This window comes from Mesoplodon bidens, assembly GCF_964165515.1.
Source record: "Mesoplodon bidens genome assembly, chromosome: 17".
NCBI classification, from domain to species: Eukaryota; Metazoa; Chordata; class Mammalia; order Artiodactyla; family Ziphiidae; genus Mesoplodon; species Mesoplodon bidens.
In genome coordinates this window covers 72935838-72962285 of record NC_138174.1, presented here as the reverse complement: position 1 = coordinate 72962285, position 26448 = coordinate 72935838, and the positions used below count along the sequence as shown (strand labels likewise).

At 42.0% G+C, this 26448-nt stretch overlaps 1 protein-coding gene across 2 annotated transcripts in view; it reads left to right on the top strand.

Moving 5' to 3' along the window:
* Nucleotides 1-26448, top strand: part of NALF1 (NALCN channel auxiliary factor 1) — a 591636-nt gene that overhangs the window by 548432 nt on the left and 16756 nt on the right. For both annotated transcript variants that reach the window (XM_081214841.1, XM_081214842.1), the window contains exon 2: nt 10414-10585. In XM_081214841.1, coding sequence (XP_081070967.1) covers nt 10414-10585 — 172 coding nt within the window. The remainder of the gene's footprint in view (nt 1-10413; nt 10586-26448) is intronic.

Here is a 26448-nt window from a genome sequence, read left to right as displayed (position 1 = left end):
CATTCCCTCAAGCCAAAGCCTGATCCAGAGCAAGGCCTCATCTCTTTTCAGTTATGTGAAGGCTGAGAGAGGGGAGGAAGCTGTGGAAGAAAACTTGGAAGCTAGCAGAGGTTGTTGGTTCATGATGTTTAAGGAAAGAAGCCATCACCATAACATAAAAGTTCAAGGTGAAGCAGCAAATGCTGATGTAGAAGCTGCAGTAAGTATTTGCAGAAGATCTTGCTAAGAGAATTAATAAAGGTGGTTACACTAAATGACAGATTTTCAGTGTAAACAAAACAGCCTTATACTGGAAGAAGATGTGACCAAGACTTTCATAACTAGAGAGGAGAAGTCAATGCCTGGCTTCAAAGGTTCAAAGGACAAGCTGACTCTCTTGTTAGGGGTTTATGCAGCTGATGACTTTGAACTGAAGCCAATGCTCATTTATCATTTTAAAAATCCCAGGGTCCTTAAGAATTATGCTAAACTACTCTGCCTGGGCTCTATTAATGGAACAAAAAGCCTGGATGACAGTGCATCTGTTGACAACATGGTTTACTGACTACTTTAAACCCACTCTTGAGACCTAATGCTCAGAAAATAAATATTCCTTTCAAAATAGTACTACTCATTTATAAGGCACCTGGTCACCCAAGAGCTCTGATGGAGATGGACAATGGGATTCACGTTGCTTTCACGCCTGCTAACACAACATCTGTTCTGCTGCCCATGGATCAAGGAGCAACTTCAACTTTCAAGTCTTATTTTTTAAGAAATTCATTTTGTAAGGCTGTAGCTTCCATAGATAGTGATTCCTCTGATCGATCTGGGCAAAGTCAATTGAAAACCTTCTGGAAAATATTCACCACCAGAGATGCCATTAAGAACATGTCGTGATTCACAGGAAGAGGTCAAAATATCAACATCAAAAGGAATTTGGAAGAAGTTGATTCCAACCATCATGGATGACTTTGAGGGGTTCAAGACTTCCGTGGAGGAAGTAAGTGCACATGTGGTGGAGATAGCAAGAGAACTAGGATTAGAAGTGGAGCCTGAAGATGGGACTGCACTGCAGCCATCTCATGATCAAACTTGAGAGAATGAGGAGTTGCTTCCTATGGATGAGCAAAGAAAGTAGTTTCATGATCTAGAAACAACTCCTGGTAAAGACGCTCTGAAGACTGTTGAAATGACAACGGAAGATTTAAAATAGTGCATCAACTTAGTTGAGAGTGGTGGCAGGGTTTGAGAGGATTGACTCCGGTTTCGAAAGCAATTCTACTGTGGGTGAAAGGCTATCAAACAGCATTGCATCCTACAGAGAAACCGCTCGTGAAAGGAAGAATCAAAGGATAGGTAGACCTCAACGTTGTCTTCTTTTAAGAAACTACCACAGCCATCCCAGCCTTCAGCAACGCTGCCCTGATCAGCCAGCAGCCACCAGCACGGAGGCAAGACCCTGCAGCAGAAAAGGCTGAAGGATCAGATAAGGGTTAACACTTTTTAGTAATAAAATATTTTTAAATTAGGGTATGTACATTATTTTTTTAGACATAATGGTACTGCACACTTAGTAGACTACAGTATAATATAAACATAACTTCATATGCACTGGGAAACCAAACATTTCACGTGGCTCATTTTATTACAATACTCGCATATGGGGGTGGTCTGGAACCGAACCCACAGTATCTCCTAGGTCTGCCTATGTAGTAAATAGTTCTTATCTGCCCCCCTCCTTGCTGTCTTCCTGCTGTCCTTTTCCCTTCCTTCTTCCCTGTCCTGTATCACAGGCACACTGACCCCCACTCCAGTCCCCTCTCTGACATGCCACGTCACTCCCTGTCTTGACCGTCCCCTTCTCTTCTCCAGAACCGCCAGCCACCCTCAGTCATCACTGACCTCTGCTTTCTCCAAACCAAAGCACCCTGATGGTAACACACTGCCTACCACGTCTTGCCTTGTCTCCTTTAATTTGACAGGACTATTTTGGGGGCCAGGGAAAATGTCTCATAATGACATTTTTAACCTGCCCTCCACTGTCAGGCCAATAGTCGGCTCTCAGTAAATAGCTTTGGATGGATTGAACGATACCTTTGAAGCCAAGGTTGGTAGAAATCAGTTAGCTCTTCCTGCAATATGATAACTGGCTGCAGCTCTGTTCTAATGAGAATTTTGAAGTGTTCACTCTGTCACATTTTAAAGCTATAAACTCTAAGAGGCTCACTGGCACTTTTCTGGCTGTGATCCCGTTTATCTAAGGACCAGGTGTAAATAAATAGCACGTTTCAATGGCCACATGACACACCACACTGCTGCATCCCCAAGGCGCTGGTTTGCACATAGTCTCCATAAGGAGCTGTCATCTCTCCTGTCCCTGCTCCCCAAGAACAGGATGCGTCAGGATAAAGCAGAAACCATAAGGATAGCTGTTGAGCTTGGACTTGGTGATGACAGAATCAGAAGCGCTCCTTCACATCTGGGAGAAAATTAAAGAACGCAAAGAGTCCACTCAACCAGGGGGCGGCAACACCTGCTTTGAGCGAAGATATTATTATTGTTTTAATTGACAACTCTTATGCCTCTGATATTGTAAAGTGGGGTGTCATCATGTATGGTTCATACAGAAATGTCTTGACTGTATTGCAAAGAGGTAGAAAATTTAGATATATACCCAGAGCATGTTATACTCTAGTTCTATAAATTATAAGACTGTGTAAAATTATCAGATTGTTAGATAACTAATTTTCCTTTATTACTGCAAGTTTTCCATATTTTACTTTGGGTTCTATGAGAAAGTTATTCCTTAACTTTCTTTAGACTTTTATTGGATATTTCTATTAAGTGAGAGGCAGTTATAGGCAAGTCCCATTCTATTGACTTGTATGAAAAAAGTGAATACAGCTGCACTTTTTAGTGAATGTACTGATTACTTATTGTTGTTCTGCTGAATACATTGGTATTTTCTAAACATACTCTAGAGTGTGGATTATAACACTCATTCATTTATTAATCAACTGCTCCATGAATTCCCATGTGAGTCCTCCCAAATCAGGGGACTCTACCATATTGACTCTCCCGTTTCCTTGATGAATACATGCTTAAGACTAGTCTCAGGTTTATCTACAGACTCACTTCCATTTCTTCCTTCAGAAGGTTGATTTCCTACTTTTTAAACCCCTTTCAACCTTCTCAACTTGCTGAACGTATGGAGCCCCAAACTGAACTTATATCGAAGTGCTTCCTCACTGCCTTTTTAAAACTATCAACTCTAATAGGATCATGGGCACTTTGATGATAGTTAACACAGACCACGTTAAATACATAGTGTATCTAGAGGACCGTGTGATATATAATACTGCTGTGTTTCCAAGGTATTGTTTGGCTGATAGTCTACAAGGAAACTGTCATTTATCCCTGTCTTTCCCAATTCTAGAAAAGGCTGTTGAGAAAACAACATTATGTCCACCCATCGTCGACACACAGAAGTGGTTTCCATGAAAGAACTTCCTTCCTTTCTTTTTTTTTAATAGAATCATTTATTATCTTGGACTTACAGTGTTATTAAAATGCTGACCATATTTCCTGAGACCTCTTGTTCACTTCACACCTGAATTTTTCCAAAGTTATTCCATGCCCATCATCTTTAAAGCTTTATCTGCGGTGCACAGACCCAGGGTTTTGAGGGCTTCTTTGTACTGTGTAAATGATATGGTGCTCTCATTCAAGAAGCCCATCACCTCAAACACAGCTGAGCGTTACAGTTATCCATAACGGAAGGGAAAGTCATGCCTCATATTTTGGCAATTCTCAGCCGTTCCAATATAGATATTAAATACTCTCTTGGTTTTTCCAGTTGGAAAAAGAGGAGGGCACTGGTGAGATATTCAGCAACTCCATGATCAGATGTTTTGCAAAATAATTCCTGGCCTCGCGCTGCCTCTGCTGCTGGCCTCCACCACTCCCCATCGGGCCCTTGCCGACCCTCCTTCTTCCCCGAGCCCCACGCACACACTTCCTGACAGCTTGTTTCCTAACATGAGCTTTTAATTCACCTATTTCTATCACTAGGAATATTCATTTTTGGAAGTACAATAGAACTGTTTTGGAAAGGGATGCGGTAGTGTAATCTGTCCTCCAGAAACTTTTTGCCATGATCCCAGCCAAAGCAGCTTGTCCATTTCTGACGACAAGGCCAGAGCAAATTCCACCCTTGGCAGCTCTGTGGGCCTCCTCTGAGTCCCACCCATTGAACCTTCTCTTTGTGTGGGAATCCTTCTCTGCTTGGAACCCTAGTCCATGTTGTGTCTCAGCACCTAAAGCACAATGTCTGCTTGGAAAGAGAGGTTCAATCATGAAGTGCGCTTTTAAAAGTTTCTTTCTATAGGATTTATTTGTCCTCCGATAAGGGGGATACCTCAAAAGGAGTCCATAGGATTTAATGTCTTGGAAGCACGTCAGGGTTCATGGTTGGAGTCTGCTCTGTGCAGGATCTCAGAGCCAGGTGGACTCGTTCACATGAACCAAATCACCCGACATAGCTGTGCACCTGAAGCCCATGGTGTGAATTTCCAAGGACAGTTCTATGGACAGTCCATTTCTCCCAGGTACACCCAGAGCACCAGGAATACAAAAGTGCACAAGGCCCCTTTACAGGAGCCTAGAAAGGGAAGCAGACAAGCAAAGAGTGTCGCCTTCAGTGTGAGTCCATAGGAAGTGAACATTCCAGAGGCTTTCGGGGGTGGGTTTACAGATCAGGGGCAGGTGGTTTACAGATGAGGTCACACAGGACGGGTAGGAACCCCTGAGGCTGAGGGCTGTGTGAGCGAGACGAAGCGGAAGCAGGGGTGCAGGGCTGCTGAGGACGAGGCCCGTTTAGGAATGCTGCATGTCACCTTCCACAGCCACAGCACACAGACTGAGGATGGGGGTGGAGGGTCAGAGGCTGGAGCGCTCAGCAGGGTGAGGTCACAAAGCTCAGTGTCCTTTAAGGAGTTTGAACTTTTCCCTGAGTGCTGTGGAGAGGCCCTGGATGATGTAAAGTGAAGTGGTGACAGAATCAAATCAGTCCCACAAAGGTTACCCTAACTGCCCGGTACAGACCAGCATGGAGGAGGAGATCAGGACTGAAGGCACAGAGACCCATCTGTGGACGCGTCGTCTAGGTGAGGGATGGGAATGGCTGGGATAATAGTGTCAACAGAAATCAAGATATTTGGAGCCTTGATATTTAGGACGTAGGCTCGTAGGACCTGGGGATAAAGTGGCTGGGGAGAGAGCAGAAGGGGACATTGGGGGTGACTCCCAGATTTCTCTCATCTTGCTTCTCCCGAAGAGAAGATGCTGAATGCCACTCTGGACTTGCAGAGGCTGAGATGCTAAAGAGTGTGGAAACAGAAGCATGTAGGACACAGTTTATAGACAGATCAGGTGAGAGAGAGAGAGAAAGAGGGGTGCCCTGGAAATAACGATTTAGGCATCACTGTTTTAAAGATCAAGTTGAATCATCAGAGTGGATGATTGCCACGAAAGACTGTGCAGAAGAAAGTTTAGAACAGAAGCCTGAGTGACACCAACATTTTGGGGAGTGGCAGAGGAAACAAACAACAATCACAACAAAACAACCAATGAAGTAGTGGCTGGCAGAATAGGAGGAAGCCCAGGATAAATGGATTCTCGTAATCACGGGGGCCAGCGTTTCAAGAAAGAGTTTCATCAGCAGCGCTCATTGCTGCCAAGAAGTCAAATAAGAAAATAGCTGATTTTAGCAGCTGGGTTTATCACCACAGAGACCAGGTTGCTTAGAGAGAACAAGTTTCTGTGCAGTAGTTCAGGCTGACACAAAACCATAGTGAGATGAGGAGGAGAAAGAAGATGAAACAAGGATGTCATTAACTCAGACAATGCAGGAGGTATACAGTAAGTCCCCTACACACAAGCCTTCAAGTTGCAGACTTGATGGGAACGTGTATTCACATGTCCAATCACATAAGTTAGTTCACGTGTCTGCATCCTCTACAAGTGGTTGTGCTTTTGTGTACTTTAGCACAGTACAGTATAGAATACAGTAGTACAGTATCTTTATTTCAAGCCCAGGATGTCCGGAAGCAAGCCTAAAAGCAGTGGTGATGTAGCTGGTACTACTGTACTTTTTGAGGTACTGTACTGTAAGATTTAAAACGTTTTCTTTATTTTTTGTTTGTTTTTTATGTATTACTTGTGTGAAAATTATTATAAACCTATTACAACACAGTACTATATGGCCGATTGTGTTAGTTGGGTACCTAAGCTAACTTCATTGGACTTATGAACAAATTGGACTTAACGAACGCGCTCTCGGGATGCAACTCATTTGTATGTGGGGACTTACTGTGTTAATGAGGAAGAGGGGAAAGAAGAAGCTGGCTTCCTGTGTGCCCCGGACAGTGCAGGAGACACACTGACAAATTCTTCCCTGGTTTCCTTCGTTTCTGAGATCATCATTGGAAGGTAGCATCCTCTATTCAGGAAACCTTCAAGAGTTGATTTGCTTTTTGTCATCATTGCCATCACATGTCTGTGGGCCTCCAGGTATCGCACGTGACAAGCAGGTGGAGCCGGGCTGGCCCTGCCTTTTTCAGACGGATTACCTCTCCTGAAGGGACTGAGCCTAGGGTGGTGGTGAGAATGGATTGGGTGGACCTAAAAACATAGGGCGGTGCCAGGAAGCAAGGGCCGTTCTGAAGTTCGGGGGATTAGACCAAGTGTTCTAACAGGACCCACGAAGTGGGTCACCAAGAGAAAACAGGAAGGCATTTGCATTCGACACAGGAAATGGAGCCAAGATGCAGCCCCACAGGACAAGGTGTGCTGACATTGTAAGTCTTTGGCGGATCAAGGAGCCTGTCTCCTTACACTGTCCATCTCTGAATATTCTTCCTCAGATGACCTGGCGCATCCTCAAGCAGGGATTGTTTTCTTGCTTCCCTCTTAAAATATGGCAGTATTTCCATTTTCTGGGTGCCACGTGTGCTTTAACCAGACACTGACACAGAGCTAAGGAAAGACGCTCAGATATACGCATATGAACATTTCTTTCAACCTCCTGCCCCACTCACAACTGTAACAACATGCCTTGTGCATCAAAGTGCACTAGCCCGAGGCGGTCGCCACCGCAGACTGCTGCTTACGTAACCAGTGATTTCAGCCCCGCACGCTCCAGACACACGCCACTCACGCGTTAGAGCTGCCAGGGAAGGGCCTCAGAAAACGCATCAACACGTGGTATACATGTAAGAAGAGTAAGCCCTTAGTAATTCTTGGGGGAAAAGGGAAAACGAGCTTCTAATTTGAAGATGACGACCATGGTCCATACCTGACATTTTTCTTAATAATAAAAAATTATAACCGACATATTTTTTCAGCCAGCTAACATATATTTGCAATATAAATTGGTTCCCTTGCTCTAAAACGTGAATATAGATTTTGGGGGAGGGCGGCAAGTATACTTAAAAGAAATGAGAATCCAAGCCCCTATGGGAAAAATACGAACCTGGGGCATTTTGTGAAAGGCTCTATGGGAGGTGAGCCATGGTCATGAGACCCGGTGCGTGCTGACGTCACACTGGTGCATGATGACGTCACTTGTAAGGAGGAGCCTGAAAAACATGATTATTCAGGGCACTGGGTATAACCCGTAATGAACAATATTTCTAGCCACATAAAGCATCCCCATCCTAGAGTCCCGTAGCTTAACATCACTTCCCGTCATCAGGGAATAGAGACCCCTCGCTCAGTCTGTCTCCTGGGATTTTTCTCTCAACCATGCTTGTGCCATTACAACCAGAACTTTCCTGAAAACTGAGAATTATCTTTAAAAATAAAAAAAACTAGTCTTCATCGGGAATCTGGAAATGAGTTCAGTAGACCACAGCTCCCTGGGATCTCCCCTCCTGTCCTCACACCTTCAGTTAGGCCCGCAAAACAGAGGGGATTTGTAAAGTGATGTTGGTGCAGAGAAGACCCAGAAATCAGCCCGGGGATGGGGTGTGATTATTACAGCCACTGCGCAGAATTTCAAGGGGAGGTTTGGAAAGTGCAGATCTGGGGTGAAGTGACTTGTAAAAAAGAAAAAAAGGTACGTTAGAATGAATCTGTTGATGCCTTCCCAAGAGTGTGCTGTGTTATTAAAACAACATCCAAGAAGGCAGGGGTTTGAGGTTGCCATCAGCTGTGATCTTCCTAGGCCCCAGTTCTCACTTTAAAATGTGAGGCTTAGCTAGAGGATCCCTAGGACCTTTCCACTCTGAACTGCCACCCCTCCCCTCGAGGACTCCAGAGACCCACCTTTTGTCAGGTTGTCATCACTTTCCACTTCCTCTCAGAAGAGGTCCAGCTACCCCAGGGCCCAGTGAAGGAAGTGCCGGCCTGAATTCTGTCCATTTGCTATTATAATCTCTCTCTAACTCAGGTTCTTTATTTGTAAAATATTTCCCAAACCCATCTCAAGGGTTTCAGGGGGAAACATAAGAAATGAGAAAAAGCTCTGGGAGAAAAAGAGAAAATTGTTACCCAGCTATTAAGTAAAAATGTCATTCTTTTTTAGGCCATTTTAATAGTCTAGTCTGTTCCTTTTCTAGACGGTAGCTTGAGAGTATTTTCTATTGACTGTAGGATGGGCAGCTGTCAAGCAATGTGTTGTACCGTCAGCAGTGATTTCCAAGGGGCAGGAGCAGAGAAGGGCTGGGGTGAGACGTCCGTCACGAGCGTAGGTACCCGGCAGACGTAACTTCCACAGAGAGAGGAAAGTACAAGCCCCCCAGGAGAGATGGGGGTAAACGTAGTTGAACCCATCATTTGGCATCAGAGACCTTAAACCTATTTTTGTTCCTTCCCAAAATTATTGTTTAGCATCAGATAATCGTTTATATTATTCAGTGACACCTAGAAAAGTGATGACTTAGTATGTCTCTCCATAGGACAAGGCTAAGCCATTATAAAAAAGATTTCTGGTCTTCCTTATACTACGGAGCTCTTATGAAAGAAGACAAGTGTATTCATTTGTCATCATGTGCTTTTCTCTGAAAATCCTTTAGGGCTTTTAAAAGTTAATCATCTTGTTTCTTTGGTTTTGTGCCACCACAGAACATCTAACTTTCTCAAACCCCCTCCCTCAAAAATAAAAGGGCACCATTGGAAAGTATCTCAGAGCTGTTTATTTCTCTCCCTTTCCTGAAACAAGCATCCTCCTCACAGTATATTGTCAAGAGTTATCTAGATTCTGCTTGGATTCTAGATTGTCCACTTACTTCCATTGCTAATTATTATCCGTGTGCAAAGTGTGACCAATAGTTACCTTCTATGCGTGTGCTAAGAATTACATGGGGAAAAATGTATGTAACTTGCTTAGAACAGAGTGTGAAATTGATAAATACTCGCTATTACTCTTGCTATTATTGTCAGGTATTTATGATCTCTTAGTGTACCTTTAACGGTACACCGTCCACTTTTCCAGGGAGAACATAGGCGACAGAATCTTACCAGGCTAGTATTAACCTTAGAAACAGGTAAACAGAAGACATCAGAGCCAAGGGTCTGGGAAATACCTGAGTCACAGCCATCTGTATGGAGGATACTTTGCCATTGTTTTATTTGGGCCTAGTTTCAACTTGTTCCCTTATATTAGAAAAAGGCATTTTTTCAATATCTACTTTCCTAAATACCTACCAAAAACAAAGAGCTAGGTGAAGTCATAGTCCTTTCACATTTTATTAAATTAAGCAAATACTTATCGAATATTGATGCGGATCACAGTATCTAAAGGTCCAAGTTGCGGTTCTGATGTGGTTTCCTTCCTCGTTCTCCTCACCACACCACGACATAAAGTGTCTGATTTAGGTTGGGTGTTTCCCGGCTTTCGGACGATGAGATATTTAATGCATTTGATGTGAGTCATCAATTTAAATGCCCGCCCCTGCTTGTTCTGTGCCCTGGAGTTCAAGCTCTAACCAGCCGCCTCTGCACAGCCCGCAGGGGCATCTTTGTAGGGGACTCAGCGCCATCTAGTGCCCTTGAGGGGAATAGCCGGTGTCTGCAGGGCTCACCTCGCACCCTGTAATAAATAACCACGGTGGATCCAGTTATCTCCTTTCTTGTATATCATTGGGTTTTAAAAACTTCAGGCCCTGCTTAACTCCACTGTTTTGCACATGAGTTACATCCCCTCAAATGCCACATTACCTTTTGCATTCTCTTAAGGGCTCAATCCAAAAATGTTTTGCTCTGTTGCCAAGACATCACTTGCTGCTGGCCTTGCGTGAATACACTTTCTCCAAGTGTGAGTTTTCTTATGATCCGCTTGAAACCCTAGCATGCTTCTCACAGTACAGCATGTCCTTTATTAGTCAGAACTGTTGTCATCCCGCCCTATTTTTGATTCTTCTCTTTTTTCAGATTGTCTACAAAGCCTGGCTGTGTTCCCAGTATTTTGAAGTCGCACAGCTGAACTGCAGAAAGACAATTCCTTGCAAGCAATACTGTTTGGAGGTTCAGACGAGGTGTCCGTTCATATTGCCCGACAATGATGAAGTCGTCTACGGGGGACTCTCCAGTTTCATCTGTACAGGTACAGTGCAGGGCAGGCGTTGGCACCCAGCCTCTCGTGGTGGATCTGCTTCTTATGTGGTGTTTGTTTGGCTGGGGGTTTCCTTCCACCTGTGTAACCCTCAAGATTTGGCTGGGATTATTGCATGATTTCCTTCACAGAAACCCTGAAAGGACCCCGAAACTGATTTGGAGATGCCACGTGATGTGTCGTCTACCTATGACCACCATCATTAAGTTTGTAAAAGGATAAAATGGAAGAATGTCAGCAATCTTTGGATTTGCTTAAATTTGCCTTAGAGTCGGTTGGGTTCTACCTGCCTTATCTTTGTATTAACCTAAGAACAGATGACGTGATAAGGCGGTAAAATTATGTTTCTTCTTCAGATTGGTAACAAGTTTAGGTCCCAAATCTATTTTCTGAGAAGTGTTATGTTACTTTATCTTAAATAAGTATCGAGAGTATAAAGAAATGCCCATTTAAGTTACCCGTGTGTGTGTATGTGTATTAGAGTCCGGTTAAATTGTTTACCTCTTTCACCAAATGACTCAGACTGGGCAAAACACCAATAGCAGCATTCAATTTCTGGGTATTTATAAGTGTTACACAATTTAGACATAGAATAAGATGCAAAGGATAAGAGTAGATTGCTTTTTAAAAATACATGCTGAGTAGACAAGTGAGAACAATCCACTTTGCTGCAGAAATGTGATCATCAGAGTTGTTGCTCCACACTCTCTCAGTAAAAATGTGCTACGTGTCCTTGTAACTGGATGGCTTGAGTTGTAGCATGTTTTGTTTTCAAGTTTTCAGGATAAGACACCATCATATGTACGAGGAAACATGAAAACCCCTCTCCTTATAATAAACTTTGTGAGACCCTTCTAAGCAGAGTGACGTGTTGAGATGCTCAACATGAGAATTTATCAAATTCTTTCTAGAACACGTATTTCCATGCCTATCCATAACCTATACTGTTCTAAGTGATGTGTTATCAAGAGCCTGTGAAGCAAAGCTCTCCCCTGAAAGCCTGCCTACACACTGGATGACTTGTATGCTGCCCAAACTTCTGCGAAGAATATCAGGATGAAGGTTAAGAGACAGGGGCTTTCCTCCTATTTCTATTAATGCATTCTCTCCGAGCCACCACCTTCTCATTAGTACATTAGTGATAGCATTCCCCCTCAGGCATGTCTGCAGTGAGGAATACAGATAGACAAGCTGCACGAGATACGTCACCCATAGGCGATAGCCATTGTACATAAGGAAGCGATTTGTGGAATGTAAAGTGATTTACCAATTATTTTTGTGATTCCACTGATTTGATGCTGAGATCATTTTTCATATGGTTCCTCTCTACTGGGAAGGCAGAGAGAGAGAGAGAGAGAGAGAGAAGAGAGAGAAAAAAGGAAGGAAGGAAGGAAGGAAGATATTAACACCTTCTTCCTTTGAATCTGAGCCAAAATTCACCAGTCACAGGCTATTCATTTATTTGTCTTCCACACAAAACTTCAATAAATGGTCATCAAGATAAGGTCTTCATCTCTTGACTTAAGGGCCAATGAGGCGTCCGTGATTTTAGGACTTCTGAGAAACTTCTGGAATTTTATGTAAAGGTTGTATTCTTGTTCATTCTCATGCATGTAGCTTTTTTCCTAGAGAAGGTCAACAGCTTCACTAGATTCTCAGAGCAGAAAAGAACCTCAGATGAAGGGAGAGGCATCTGTCTTTATCTCCTCCTGCTTCCTGGTCCCTTATCTGTATGTTTGAATCTGAAATACAGGTTTGAATGTTCATCGCCTTCCCTATACACTTTCAAGGCCATCAGAAAGCTAAACATGGAAATTAATCTCTTTTTGCACATGTGCAGAAAGTCTATCTTATATTTTTAATTGTCTTTGAGTCTTTCAAAGTCAGATTTTTTCATCTACATCATTAAGGAAAACAAACAGGAAAAGAGAGATTTGTCATTTGTCGTATCTAGGGGAAAATGCCACCAAAATTAGAAGCTTTCTGGGAGAATCTCATCACTGAATATTTGGGAATCTGACTCTTCTTTCCCCACTGTCAGCTGGGCCTATGTTCTTTTTCTTACTTCTCAAAAATGTGCAGAATAAATTATGAAGGCATTTGGTCCCTGAGTGCTGTGAAAATTTTTGACAAAAAAATGGTACTAATTTTCAGATGGATCCTCTTTTCTAAGCTGTGACCCAGGCTTCCTGGAAGAATTCTATGTCTTGATCATTAGCAGCCATCCTTTATCCACCGCAGGTCACAGAGGTCCCTTGAGTTTGGCTGCTGGACTTGAACAGGAGAGATTGCTGCAGGTGGGAATCGCTTGCTGCCATGTCACGACTGATGAGGGCCCCAGTCACCAGGGCCCCCAGAACATCTCCTTCTAGGAAGAAGTGAGCTCCCGGGGCCACTGGTGAAACCCTGCCCAGGAGCCCAGTGGCCTCACATTTGTAGGGAAACTAGTAAGACTTTTACATATAAAACATTTGTTCACAAACATTGTCACACAATCTTTGAAGGTTCACCTCTTACAGATAGACATGAAGATCCAAAGAACTCACCTTTCAGGTATACTTGGAGTAAATATTGAGTCATCTCACGCACCTTTTACGCATTTTGAATGAAGCGTCTTCTGTACTCAGAATGAGACTAAGTCTAGTCGAGAAATGGGAGTATTTTTCCTAGTTCCTCAGTTGGCTGCACATGACCTGAGGCCCACTGGGAAGCGGGCTCACTGTCACGTTTCAGCTCACACAGAACAGCACATCTGCTGGACGCCCCCCTCAGTGAAATGAGTAAATGACAATCACTAAACCCAATTTCACTAAAAGGAATTCACTAAGTAGGTTGGTCTTTATCTTGCCTCCAGTAATTCCTCTTTTTAAAAAAATTAATAAATGTTCTTATTGCCATTCTATATGCTGAAAAATATAATCACTTATCATCAAGAGTTGAAGGAATAGATGGAGTTTCCTTCAAATTCCTTTAATAATGGTCTCCCTACCAATGGAAATATATCCAATTCAGAAGCTTCCAGAAGGAAAGAGATTTCCTCTAAAAATCAATCTCAGAAAAGTACTCAGTGAGCACATGACTGCAAAAGGCTCGCTGACAGATGCTGTCCAAGTGAGGGTCAATTTTGTTCAAGGTGCTTCTCCATGGTGACAAACCAGTGGTGTGATTATGGCTTTTTTTCCTAGCGTCCTCTGCATCATCCAATCTTTTAGAGACTGGGATTACAGGACTCCAGTTCTTCCTGTCATCTAGGCTTTTATTAGATGTATATTGATGCTTAGAATTCCTGTTATCCATCCAAAAAAGTACATCTCAGTCCTTGGGATCAGGGAACCAGTTAGAGGGTTCAGAACAGACAAAATTCCTTTAAATAATCAGGAGTTACTTAAAATTTTGGTAAGTTATTAGATGCAACCTTATTGCATCATTTCTTTATGAGGCTTATATTACTTACCCATGTCCTACATGGGAGTGTTTTACATGTCTATATTTTGGTCATCTGCTGCTATGATCCTTAGCAAGCCGGTAGCTTATTTTTAAAAAATGAAATATCTGAGAATGCATGTCCGTGGCTGTACAATGTCTTTGACTGAGGCTGTTGTTGAAGGTGAAGGACAGATGTTCTAACCACAAAACTAGAGAGAAGAGCCTCCTCCTATTGTTAAGTTCTGCTTCTGTTTTAGGTGATGAAGGAAAGACACTTTGCCTGAGATCTCTCTTGGTTTTTTCTGTTAGAGGATAAAACTGAGGCGTTGCTGAAGGGGCATTTGAGAAATTAATTAGGGAGAAATTCCAAGGTGCTGTCAGGGTGAAGCCCATCATTGGATGTCAGGCTTTATTGAGTTAAAACTTTTCAAGGTGGCTTCTGTTCTCAAGCTGGGTTCACACAATACTCTGCTATTTTAGGAACTGTTTCTTCGTCTTCAGAGTGAGGGGGTGGAGTCCTTTGTGGGTTCTGTTCTGTCAACCCATCATGGTGATAATTACGCGGGTTTCCCCCCCTGCACACTCCCTCGCATTCTTCTAGAATCCACTAGAGAAATCCTGGATTGCTTACCTGGAATGGTGAGCCAACACTAACAACACAGAAGTAGCAGAGCATCTCAGGCTGCGGGTGCTATGGTAACATGCATTAGGAAAATTGCCACTTGATTGATGGATAAGACAGACCCTACCTGATTTGCTGCTGTATTTTTCATAGGTGAATTATTGAAAGAAAAAATAAAGTAAAAGTAGATCTGCTGGGGGTTACTGACAATGGAGATAAAACATTTTGAGAATTCTGTGTAAATTCTGCATTTCATTTTTTAGCTGTGACAAGCATGAGGTTATATTTCCGCCTCCTGGGAAAACACGGCGGGCTGTTGTTGCTCGTTAGAGTGACAGGTCTGATTATGAAGTGATGGAGGACGGGCGCCCCCTGGTGGCTAGGCTCTGCCTCTGCAGGGGACCTAAAGCGGTTTATTTCCCGCAGGCAAGGAAGTCATTATAATAATCCTTTGAGAGAAAAAGATGGGGGAAAATACTTGGATATGCATATTGATCGAGTCCGAAAGGCATTTTTTAATGTTGCATGTCATTCACAGGAGAGAGTTGACAACTGTGAAAAAACATTCCCTAAATTGTATCTCACACATCTGGGGAGTTGATGAAGATTTTTAGAAAGATTATGTAAAAGATTTTCTCACCAAATTAGTATTTCAGTAGGAAAACCTGCTCTCTATAAATTTTAATTTGGACGTCTATGATATCTTTAATCCCCGTACCTTCTCCAGTGTGTGAATATGTTTGATTATTTTCTAAAACTCAAGGGTCTTTTTTTTCTGAAAAAGGAACAATGAAATACCAGCTAGTTATAGCACCATGTGATGTCATACAAAGTCTTTATATATATATATATATATATATATATATATATATATATATATATATATATATATATAATATATATATAAATCTACAAAATATGTAGATCCAAAATATTTATATAAATATATATGTATATATATAAATTTAGACCAAAAGAGAAATGTGAAGGAAGACAGTATGATCAGAATAAATAATAAATATGAGAAGAAGTTATTTTTAAAAAATTAAGTAGCATGTAGTAACTTCATGTGTTTGGGACATCGTTTTCCATTAAAACACTGCACTTTTGGAGGCTTATTAAATTCATAGAGTTAGACCTGAGTTCAGGTCCTCATACTTAAAGTCATCTTCCCTGACGTCCACCTCCATGTGCTTCCCCAACAGTTCAAGTTTGCCTTGAGCGAGGGGACTAATGCAGGGAAAGAGCCCCAGAGTAGAAATTAGGTTGGTGGATTCTGCCCATAGCTATGAATTTTGGAACGTCGTACCCACTGGGTTTCCATTTCCTCATCTCTACAAGTGGCTGATGGGTCTGGGTCTCCAGCACACGCAGCCCTCCTGGATGTTGAGGGCAGAGTCTGAGTCAGGTGGACGCCCCTTGGTCCAGGCAGAATCTGAGTCAGATGGGCACCCCTTGGTCCAAAATGAGGGCAAAGCACCCCAGCTCCAGATAATGCAGAGTCCATCCTTGTCTGTGTTAGTGGAGGCTGGCATCTCGCTCCAGGTCCCCCTGGATGACCCTCGCTGGCGAGCCAGGAAGGACTGGTGATAAACTCATCTACCTCCAGGTGTGCTGATAAAACTGACCATACCCTCCCAAGCCCGCACACCTAGACAAACCTTGGAGAAGTTCTAACATAGTCCACGTTGTACTTCTGCATTTTCTCTCTCTACCTTACCTGATCTAAGAGGAGAAATGAAAGGGATTAGACCAGGGAGAGTTGAGGAAACCGTGCCTGGAGCTTTTGCATGGCTTGGAGTTGAATCAGCCCCAAGGTGTGTCCAGTCTCTATGGCAGGGAGCCCCAAGCTTGCTGCTTCTGGAGCCAGGAAGGGCGGAGCCTGCAGCCACTTCCTGGCCTGTCCCCAGGCACGTGAGCACCGCAGGTGCATTGAGCAGAAAGCGGTCCTCCTTGGTGCCACCTGGAGAGGATCCTAGTGACATCATCTCACAATTGCCTGGTAATCCGTAGCAGCAGCATAACTTGCTGGCCTGGCTGGTATGTCTTGACCTCTGAACTCCCTAGGATGGACGACTATCCTTTACTGAAGCCAGAACTATCGAATGCTGCTCCGACAGGACCAGGGCAGGGCATCCTGGGCAATGAGTTGGTTGGTCTGTACTCAGATGGAGGTTGAAAGAAAACGTTTAGAGAGCTTCCCTAGAGCAAGGAGGAGGGTGAAATACACATCGTTCTACAGAGATTCACAGCATCCCCAGAAAGCTTCGTGACTGACAAGACTCAGAGCTGTTTATGACTGACATGGCAGCAAAGTAGTAAGATAGAGGAAGAATTTCAGCTCTGGAATTCGGTTTAGGAGTGGTAACTCTGCACAAAGAGGAATCTCCTAGAACAGGCGAAACCTTATTCAGTGAAGGCGTTTACTAACTTCATCTGCAGTTAAACATCTCTGCAATCAAGCCTCTCTGTGAAGTGTGTATCCCCACCCTGTAGCTGTTCTGGGTACTGAACTGCTTTGGACATTGCAGTGATCTCACGTGATTATAGATTCAGTCAATTTGAGAACAAGCCTGAATTATAGACGTCATCTAGTCTGATGTTGCTTTTATACAGGATTAAAGACAGCTGACCCCCTGAAACCTATTATTGCAGAAACCAGGATAGACCCACCTTTCCTGGCTATTAGTCCAGTGTCTGTATCGCTGGTGGAACGGAAAGTGGCCATTCGGTCAGTCCTGAAATTAACCTGTAAGCAAATGTCTCGTTTCTGCTGTCCAGCTGGAGAAGGTCCCTCTGTAAGAAAAGAGAAGGTGGGGACACAGCTTGTGGTGTGTGCAATGCCGTTTCCAGTAGTTCAACACACACATCCTGATTTTACAACATCACATATTATATTAAAAATAAACATCACATATATTTTCTACCTGGGCCATTCTTTCTGCTTAAAGAAAGGAGAACTGTCTGGCGCTGTTCTTTGGAAGATTTTGTGTTTAGATGGCTGGCTTTTTCAGTCAGATTAGTGAGCAAGTTTTTTAGACTGCACACATGCAAACCTACAGATATATTACTATGAAGGGTAAAGACAAGGAACCAAGGTCTCTAAAATGTTTGCCTAAATAATTGTGAATCTACCTTCTGCTTTGTGTTCAGTAGGTTTGAGTCCCATAAGGAAATAATGCATTCGATACATTTTAAAAATGGAAAGTGAACCAATTTGTCTCCATTTTGAAATCTTGTCTTTTTGGTGGTTCGGCTTGACTTTACCAGATGAGATGGTTATCGTTAGTCATAATTTCTAATGTATCAGATCATTATAATGTTTACTCTTTGGGTTCAATGTAAAGTTTTCTTCAAATGAGTAAGATGTAGGAGGTCCGTTTTTATATCCGTGATGCAGTCATTGTTCAAAATAATTTCTTAAATTTTCTCTGGAAATAATTTTCATATCCTGAAGCATTCTCTTCCTGCTTTGGGAGATTTATCTGAACATGTATGTTGTTTATGGCTGTATGCCCGGTGCCCAGAAAGGTGTTTGACACAGTCTGTGCTCAATAAACAAATTTCGAATGAATTAACTAATGGGGAGCAATCTGTGATGGGCCCTGTTATGAAGATGAAGGGACCATCCAAGGTGGGGAGAAGCCCAAGGAAGCCAGAAGGTGAAGGTTGTACCCTGCAGGGCCACCAGCTGCCTCCTGCCTGCCTCTGTCTGCCGGCGATAGTCTGACGATTCCAGAGAGGGGGCTGACAGGTAGATGCACTTTAACAACACGTCCCCCTGTTGGAGTCAGAGAGAATATCAGTGTTTCCTTTGAAAGCCATTTTGTCCCTCACGTTCCATCCTTCTGTCACAGGCAAGATAAAGACTCAGGTTGAATGCTGTCCGGACCTCATCATGCACATTGCTTACTCACCTGGGATGCTAGGACTTTAAGCCTGATGAACGAAGTGACACCTCACTTATGGAATTTACATTTTAAGTGAGCGTCAAGGTTAACTTGCCCCCTGCCCCCCAATTCAAGTCCTAACCTGCAATATCTCAGAATGTGACCTTATATGAAAATAGGGTCTTTTATGGAGGTAATCAGGCTAAAGCGAGGACATCAGGATGGGCCCTAATCCAGTGCTGCCTGCCCAGTGGGTATGTTCATCTGCTAGGGCTGCCATGTAACAAGGTGCCACAGACAGGGTGGTTTAAACAACAGAAATGTATTATCCCGCAGTCCTGGAAGCCAGAAGTCCAAGGTCAAGGTGTTGGCAGGTTTCGTTTCTCCAAAGGCCTCTCTCCTTGGGCCACCTTCTTACTGTGTCTTCACAAGGTCTTCCCTTTGTCTGTGCACCCAGGGGTCATCCTGGGTGTCCAAATTTACTCTTTTCATAAGGAATCTCATTGAATTAGGGCTCACTCTAAAGACCTCATTTTAACTCAGTCATCTCTTTAAAGGTCCCGTCTCCAAATACAGTCACATTGAGGTGCAGGAGGTTAGGGCTCTAACATCTCAATTCATCTCACAGAAGTGTACTTATAACAAGGGGACATTCGTACCCACAGACACACCCACAGGGAACACAATGGGTTGAAACACAGGGGGAATACCATCACCTACAACCCTGCCAACACTCTGACTTCAGACTGTCGTCCTCCAAAACTGTGAGACCATAAAGTACTGTTTTTAAGCTGCCCAGACTGTGGAACTTTGTTAGGGCGGCTCTGAGCTCTGCCTGGCAATTTTGGAATAGAACAGATACATTCAGTATTGTTTGTTCAAGAAGAGAATAATGTCTAACCCTTCTATGAAGACAGATTTTGCGTACTTCAAAAGTTCTAGAGGATTAGAGGAGAGGAAGCAATAAAAAGGAATTATAAAGGCAAAGAGAGAACTCAGCCAAGAGGAGTTAGAGGATAATAATTATGCAGAGAGAGAGTAATGATGAAAAAGAGTATTAACCAGTACGGATCGGTTTTAACTGTAAAATAAAATGATTTTCATGAATTTCACGAATCTCCTTTTGAAGGAATTTAGAACCACATTCACTTTGCAAAGCTCTTGTGTGTACTGTATCCACCCTTTCATGGCTTCATGATTAGAAGATTTTAAACCTGAATCTGCAAACTTTTCATGTCACGGAATTGCAGTTAGTGAAGTTTTCTTTTGGAAAATCTAATCTCTCTGTGCTTTGTGCTCAACATTGCTGTAAACCTAAAACTGCTCTAAAAAATAAATCCTAATGAAAAGCGGGGGGGAGAACCTAGCTAAATGAACTTTCTATCTCTAGATATAATGGTCTTCCATTTGGAGATGTGTTTGTTCTCATCATTTCCAGCCTACTCTTGTAGTGTCAGAAGGAAATGCAGACTCATAATTTTATATAACAGTTTTATGAGATTTGTGGACAGCTTTCAAATTCCAAATCTCAATCCTTACAAGAAGAAAGGTTTATATACCTGTTCGCTTCTATTATTCTTTCCACAAAGAGATAAAATTTAAATGCATGGAGCATCAGGAAAAGCATGGAGTGTATTAGAAATCATGAGCTCCATCAATTAGCACAAAAGAAGCAAACATGAACATATAATTAGGGAAACTCCATGTGTAAAGTCACGAGGTTTAGAGCTGATAGGACGTGAGCTGTTGTCCAGCTCTTGAGGGTGGGTTTCCCATTGGCTCCGTGCACGGTTGGGTCTGGACTGTAAAGAGGATTGAGGTCGGGACCGTTAGTGGATTCAGTGATCACCTAGAAAAGTCTGCACAAGTGAGGAAGCAGGCACGGGCTTTCCTCAGTCATATTCATCCCACGTGATAGCTCAGTGGTTAAATCCAGCAGAAAAGAAAACTGAAGAATAGAGAAACCAAGTCTCTTCCCCGAGTTCACACTGAAGCCATCAGTAGAAGCCAAGGCATCTGGCTCCCTGACTTGGCACAGTTCACTGCTCTTCTGTTTTCTCCCTTTACACCAGAATTTATTTTGTAACTGGAGTAGCCAAGCTTCTCTCAGTCGTGACCTTCTCATCACAAGCTTGACTCCAGAGGGTCATTAGCTCTTCCTACTTTTACTGTAAAATGCTTGCTGTGCTAGAGAGAAATGTCTGAGGAGAAATGTGGTAGATGTATATGAAATTATATTCTCTCCTCCACATTTTTTTTTTTTTTTGGTTGCAGTACGCGGGCCTCTCACTGTTGTGGCCTCTCCCGTTGTGGAGCACAGGCTCCGGACACGCAAGCTCAGTGGCCACGGCTCACGGGCCCAGCCGCTCCGCGGCATGCAGGATCTTCCTGGACCGGGGCACGAGCCCATGTCCCCTGCATCAGCAGGCAGACTCTCAACCACTGATCCACCAGGGAAGCCTTCTCCTCCACATTTTACTTCCTAAGAAGTGTGTTCTGTTCCGCCCTGAGTATTTTCTCTTGCATTTTCACTCATTCAACATAAATTTGCGCAAGACTCATTGCCTCAGTTTTCTATTGCTGCCTTAACAAATTGCCACAAACTTAGTGGCTCAAAACAGCACAAATATGTTATCTCACAGTTCTGTATGTCAGAAGTTGGATCTCACCGGGCTGAAATCAAAGTTTCTCCTGGAACCTCTAGGAGAAGACCTGGTCCCTGATCATTCAGACTGTTGGCAGAATTCAGCTCCTTGCTATTGTAGGACCAAAGTCCCTGTTCCCTTGCTGGCTGCCCACCAAGGAGAGTGCCCAGCTTCTTGAAGCCACCCACATTCCTTGGCTTGTGGTTCTACTGCTCCAAGTTCAAAGTCAGCAGTGGAGAAGCAAGTTATTCACATGTCACATCTCTCTTACCCGCTGGACTCAACCTCTCTCCCCTTTTAAGATCTCGTGTGATTAGATTAGTCTCACTTGGTAAACTTCCTATTTTGTCAGCTGATTAGCAGCCTTAATTCCATCTGCATCCTCAATTCCTTTTAGCCACGTTACAAGATATTCATAGGTTCTGGGGATTAGGATGTAACATCTTCTGGGGGGGCATCATTTTGCCCTCCTGCATCTATCATGTACCAGCTATTGGGCTAGATGCCGGTGATAGAAAGAGGATTAATAGATGTGGTTCATAACCCGAGAAACACAAGTTTATCTGTGGAAGTAAACAAATTGAATAAATACTAGGCTGGACATGTTGCTTGTAATGTATTAACAAAATATTGAAGAGGAAAGGAACCATTCACTTATCTCCATAACTTCTCTGAGGTGTAAGTATAGAGAGTGTAATTATCACAGATTTACAGATGTGCAAGGGAATACAGAGAAACTATGTTTTCCTAGGTTTCAGCAGATGATTTCCCAAACAAGGGTAAGATCCATGATGAAGATTTCATCCCTAGCTTCCAGGCTACCTTACCGTGTATGTATGTCACTGCCACTGTTATAACCACTCCCAGCATTATTACTGTCTACTAATTTTGAGCACTTAGTCGGCACAAGACATTCAGCCAAGCACCTAAGATCCACCATCTCATTAAAGCTTCACAGTGTCTCCATAAGGAGAGTATGTGTGTTGGTAAGGTGTCCTGTAAGTGCAGAAATCCTACTGGAACTGACTGAAGCAAAGACGGAATTCATGGTCCAGAAATAAACAACAGGGAATATATTGTTCATTAGATAGATAGATAGATAGATAGATAGATAGATAGATAAGTGGTAGAAATATGCTGACATAAAGAGATATACTGAAGCATAGAGATGCAGGAGAGATTCCATGCAGAGAATAACTCTCTCGAGCTCTATCAAAGCTCCAAGTCAAGCTTTGGCTCCCCGACCCCACCTCTGAGCTCTGTTTTTCTCTTTGTTAGTTGATTTCACCAGCAGCTACAGATTTATAACCTCTCAGTTCGGGAACCGCAGCAGGAAGAGATCACCTCATTGCCATAAGTTTTGCAGAAGTCCCACCTTGGAGTCCACTAGTGTGGCTTAAGTCACGTGTCCACACTTGAGTAATCCCTGCAGCCAGGGAGATGGAACATCCAGGTCAATAAGGCAAGTCCCAGGCCTCCTGCATGTGGGAGGGGCTGGCCCAGCCTCGCCTGCACCACATCCCTGGAGTGCAGGAAGCCTTTTCCCCAAAATAAAATCTGGGTGCTGTTCCCAGAGGGGTCACGGATGTTCCCTGAACTAAACAACAGCTGCCCACCGCATAGGTGCCCCCTCACCAAAGAGACCAAGGAAGCCTGTGTGCCTTTCCCAGCCAGCCTCCACTGGTAAGAGCCCAAGGAGAGCCGGTAGAGCCTCATCAGAAACGCTGGGTTTACTCTTCCTGTAGCACCAATAGATTAGAGAAAAGATGGCGTCTCTTTGAAAGTCTAAGCATTTTCATCAAATATCTTAAAAACTCACAACAACATTTCTGCAAAGTAATATCTGTTATTATATTTATACTAGAAAGTTCATGCTTAATTATTTAAAAACATTCAGTAAGTGTCAGGACTTCCCTGGTGGTCCAGTGGTAAAGAATCCGCCTGCCAGTACAGGGGATGTGGGTTGGATCCCTGGTCAGGGAACTAAGATCCCACATGCCTTGGGGAAACTAAGGCCACGCACCACAACTACTGAGCCCACGCGCCCTGGAACCTGCGCGCCACAACTAGAGAGAAGCCCACACGCCACAGTAAAGAGCCTGTGCCACAATGAAAGATCCCGCATGCCTCAACTAAGACCCAAAAAGAAAAAAAAAAAAATTTAGTAAGTGTCCATCAGCAAAAAGAAGATAATAAGAAAATCCATCATCTACCGCCAATAGGAAAACAACATTTTATACCGTGAATAGTGGTTTGAATGATTAAATACGCTTCTATAGCATAATTTCATGTTTGCATGATAATACAGTATATGATTATGATGTAAATTACTTGAGTGTTTAACTAACTACCGGAATTTTTTCACGTTCAGTTTTTTGCTATGTAAAAAAAAAAAAATACTACTAAGAACATATATGCATACTTATTTCCATACATTTGAAAACAATTTTATTGAAGTAGAGTTATTTATAATGTTATGTTTAATTTCTGCTGTACAGCAAAGTGACTCAGTTATACATTTTTTTTTTTCATTTTCTTTTCCATTATGGTTTATCACAGGATATTGGATACAGTTCCCTGTATGATATGTAGGACCTTGTTGTTTATCCATCCTATATATAATTGTTTGCATCTGCTAATCCTAAACTCCCACTCCATCCCTCCCTCCCCCTCTCCCACTTGGCAACCACAAGTCTGATCTCTGTGAGTCTGGTTTTGTTTCATAGATAGGTTCATTTGTGTCATATTTTAGATTTCACATATAAATGCTATCATATGGTATTTGTCTTTCTCTTTCTGACTTATTTCACTTAGTATGGTAACCTCTGGGTCCATCCATTGTGCTGCAGTATTTCCATACACTTCTGATTCATTTCCCTAAACTCATTGAATTGGACTTGGCAGGTAAAAGCGCATGCAAAACTTTAGCCTTTTGATATTTATTGCCAAAAACTCAGAAAGTTTTAACGACATAGATTCTTGCCAGAGGTGTATTATACTTCTCATTTCTCATTCCTTTGTGGACATACATATTATAATGAGTATTTCTCAATGTTATAAGCAAAATATTACACATCCTTATTGTTTCAAGTCACTAAATACTAGTATTTGAACTTTTTTACATTGGTCTTTTTTCTCTTTTATATCACCTCCTAATGTCTAATTCTTAATTTAATATATAATCTTTTTTTTCTTTCTTTATTTCTCTCTCCCTTTCTTCCTTCCTTCCTTCTTTCCTTTCTTTCTTTTTCTTTCTTTCTTTTTCTTTCTTTCTTTCTTTCTTTCTTTCTTTCTTTCTTTCTTTCTTTCTTTCTTTCTTTCTTTCTTTTTGTCATCACCTGTGCACATTTTCCTTTTCTTGCATCTTTGTTTTCTTATAGGAAACAAGGGGCCCAAGGAGCCTGGCTTCTTAGAATGTTCATTTGTGCTGTCTTGCCTCTGAGAGATACATACTTCAAAACCTCATTTTTGTTATTCTTCATATTTTCTCAGTTTCTCTGTCTAATCTTTTCTCATCTTAATATTTTCTCATTTTACTATATATGTATGTGTCCTTCTCTAGATATTTAAAGAATGTAATCAGCAGAAAACCAGTAGATATCAAAACTATTGAACGAATATATGCTTTTGTTATTATAAAAAAACAGATGTTCTATGTCTCTCAAATAAGAGTCATAAGTGAGTGTTAAAACCTATTATTTCCCCCACTCCAAAAGAGAATAATTATATCTCTTTTACTTTAAACTTATTTGCCAATTCACATCTGACAAATAAAGACAGTTAATCATTCTAGTTAATATTCTTTTTGTTAAGTTTAATGTCAACTCTAACATACTGAGACAGTTTTCTTGTCTATAAATTATTCTAGAATATTGGCTTTTCCTTAGAGTCCATGTACTACCAACTTAAGTTTTGGCATTATCTTTGAGTAAAAATATTTTGATGAAAATCACAGCTACTTTTGTTCACATTTAATGTTTCAAAACTGGTGATCAAATTAGGAAAATAATTTTCCCCTAACTCATTTTAAAAAAGCATATTTTTGGAGTCTGGGTCTATTTATGAGGTGTTTTCATGCCTTGAAGCCATTAACATGTGTCTGTGTAGGCAGGGCACAGACACTGAGATAGCTTTGTATGTATTCTGTGATTACACAGAAAGTCTGTTTTTCTTTTTAGAAAGAAAAGCAGGAAATGTTGTTTGTACTCTAAATACATTCATGGATGGATCAAAGCGTTAGCAAAACTGTCTCTTCAATTACAAGTCATGGTTTGAGATTCTGCAGCCACAGACTTATTTTCGTAGTTTCCTGTTTTTAAGGATATTTCCTTTGCAGAGTCATAGTTACTAAAGATTGCCAAATTAAAAAAAGACTGAGTTATCTACTAAAACATGACACTGATTTACAGTATGTGATCCTCACCGTGTCACTTCACAGAGAAAAATAACACAAATAAATAGAAATAGAACATAATAGGTAATGTTCTTAACAAGAACCATGAAATTTTCCTCTTGGGTAACAATGCTGAACTAGCTAGCACTCAGCATGAAGTCACGGAAACATCCATGAGAGATCCAGTTTTTCACATCCTCCTGTAATGTAGATTCATATGACACACTTAAACGCATTTCTGTGAATCCTTGAAATTCATCTCATGAAATCCCATAAACACTTTTCCCATCTATGAGAGGAACCCAAGTGGAAAAATGAAAGCACTTAGCAACCATGGCTGGATCACAGGAATGGAAGAGGAGTCAAGATTCTTATTCCTTCCTCAGGTGACTTTTACTAGTTGCACTTGGTACAAGTCCCTGATACTTGGGAACTTACCAGAATAGGAAGAGGAACATGAGTCTTTCTGTCCCACCAGCACCCCCTGCCTTGAGTCCTACAATGTTCTGATGGTTTGTACGGATGCTAACAGCTACACTCCTCTGGGAACTGATATGGTTTTCCTCCACGTCATCCTATAAAGTCTACATCAAGGACACCCTAAAAGGCATCATCAGGAATGAGGTGGAAAATTAAATGGTATATTTGGTGAGAAAATATTTACTTCACCCATGAACTTTTTTTCTTTCCTATTTTCTTAGAATAAATTTTTCATAACTAAAAATATCACTGTAACCATTTTAGAAGAGATAACAATGAAAATGTGATATTTAACATCATTTATTAGTTCTGTTGAGACTGTATTCTCTCTGACTGCAGAAGACAGTCTCTGTTCTTTTAGTACAATCCTAGAAAAATTTAGGACCCATCGTTGAGGA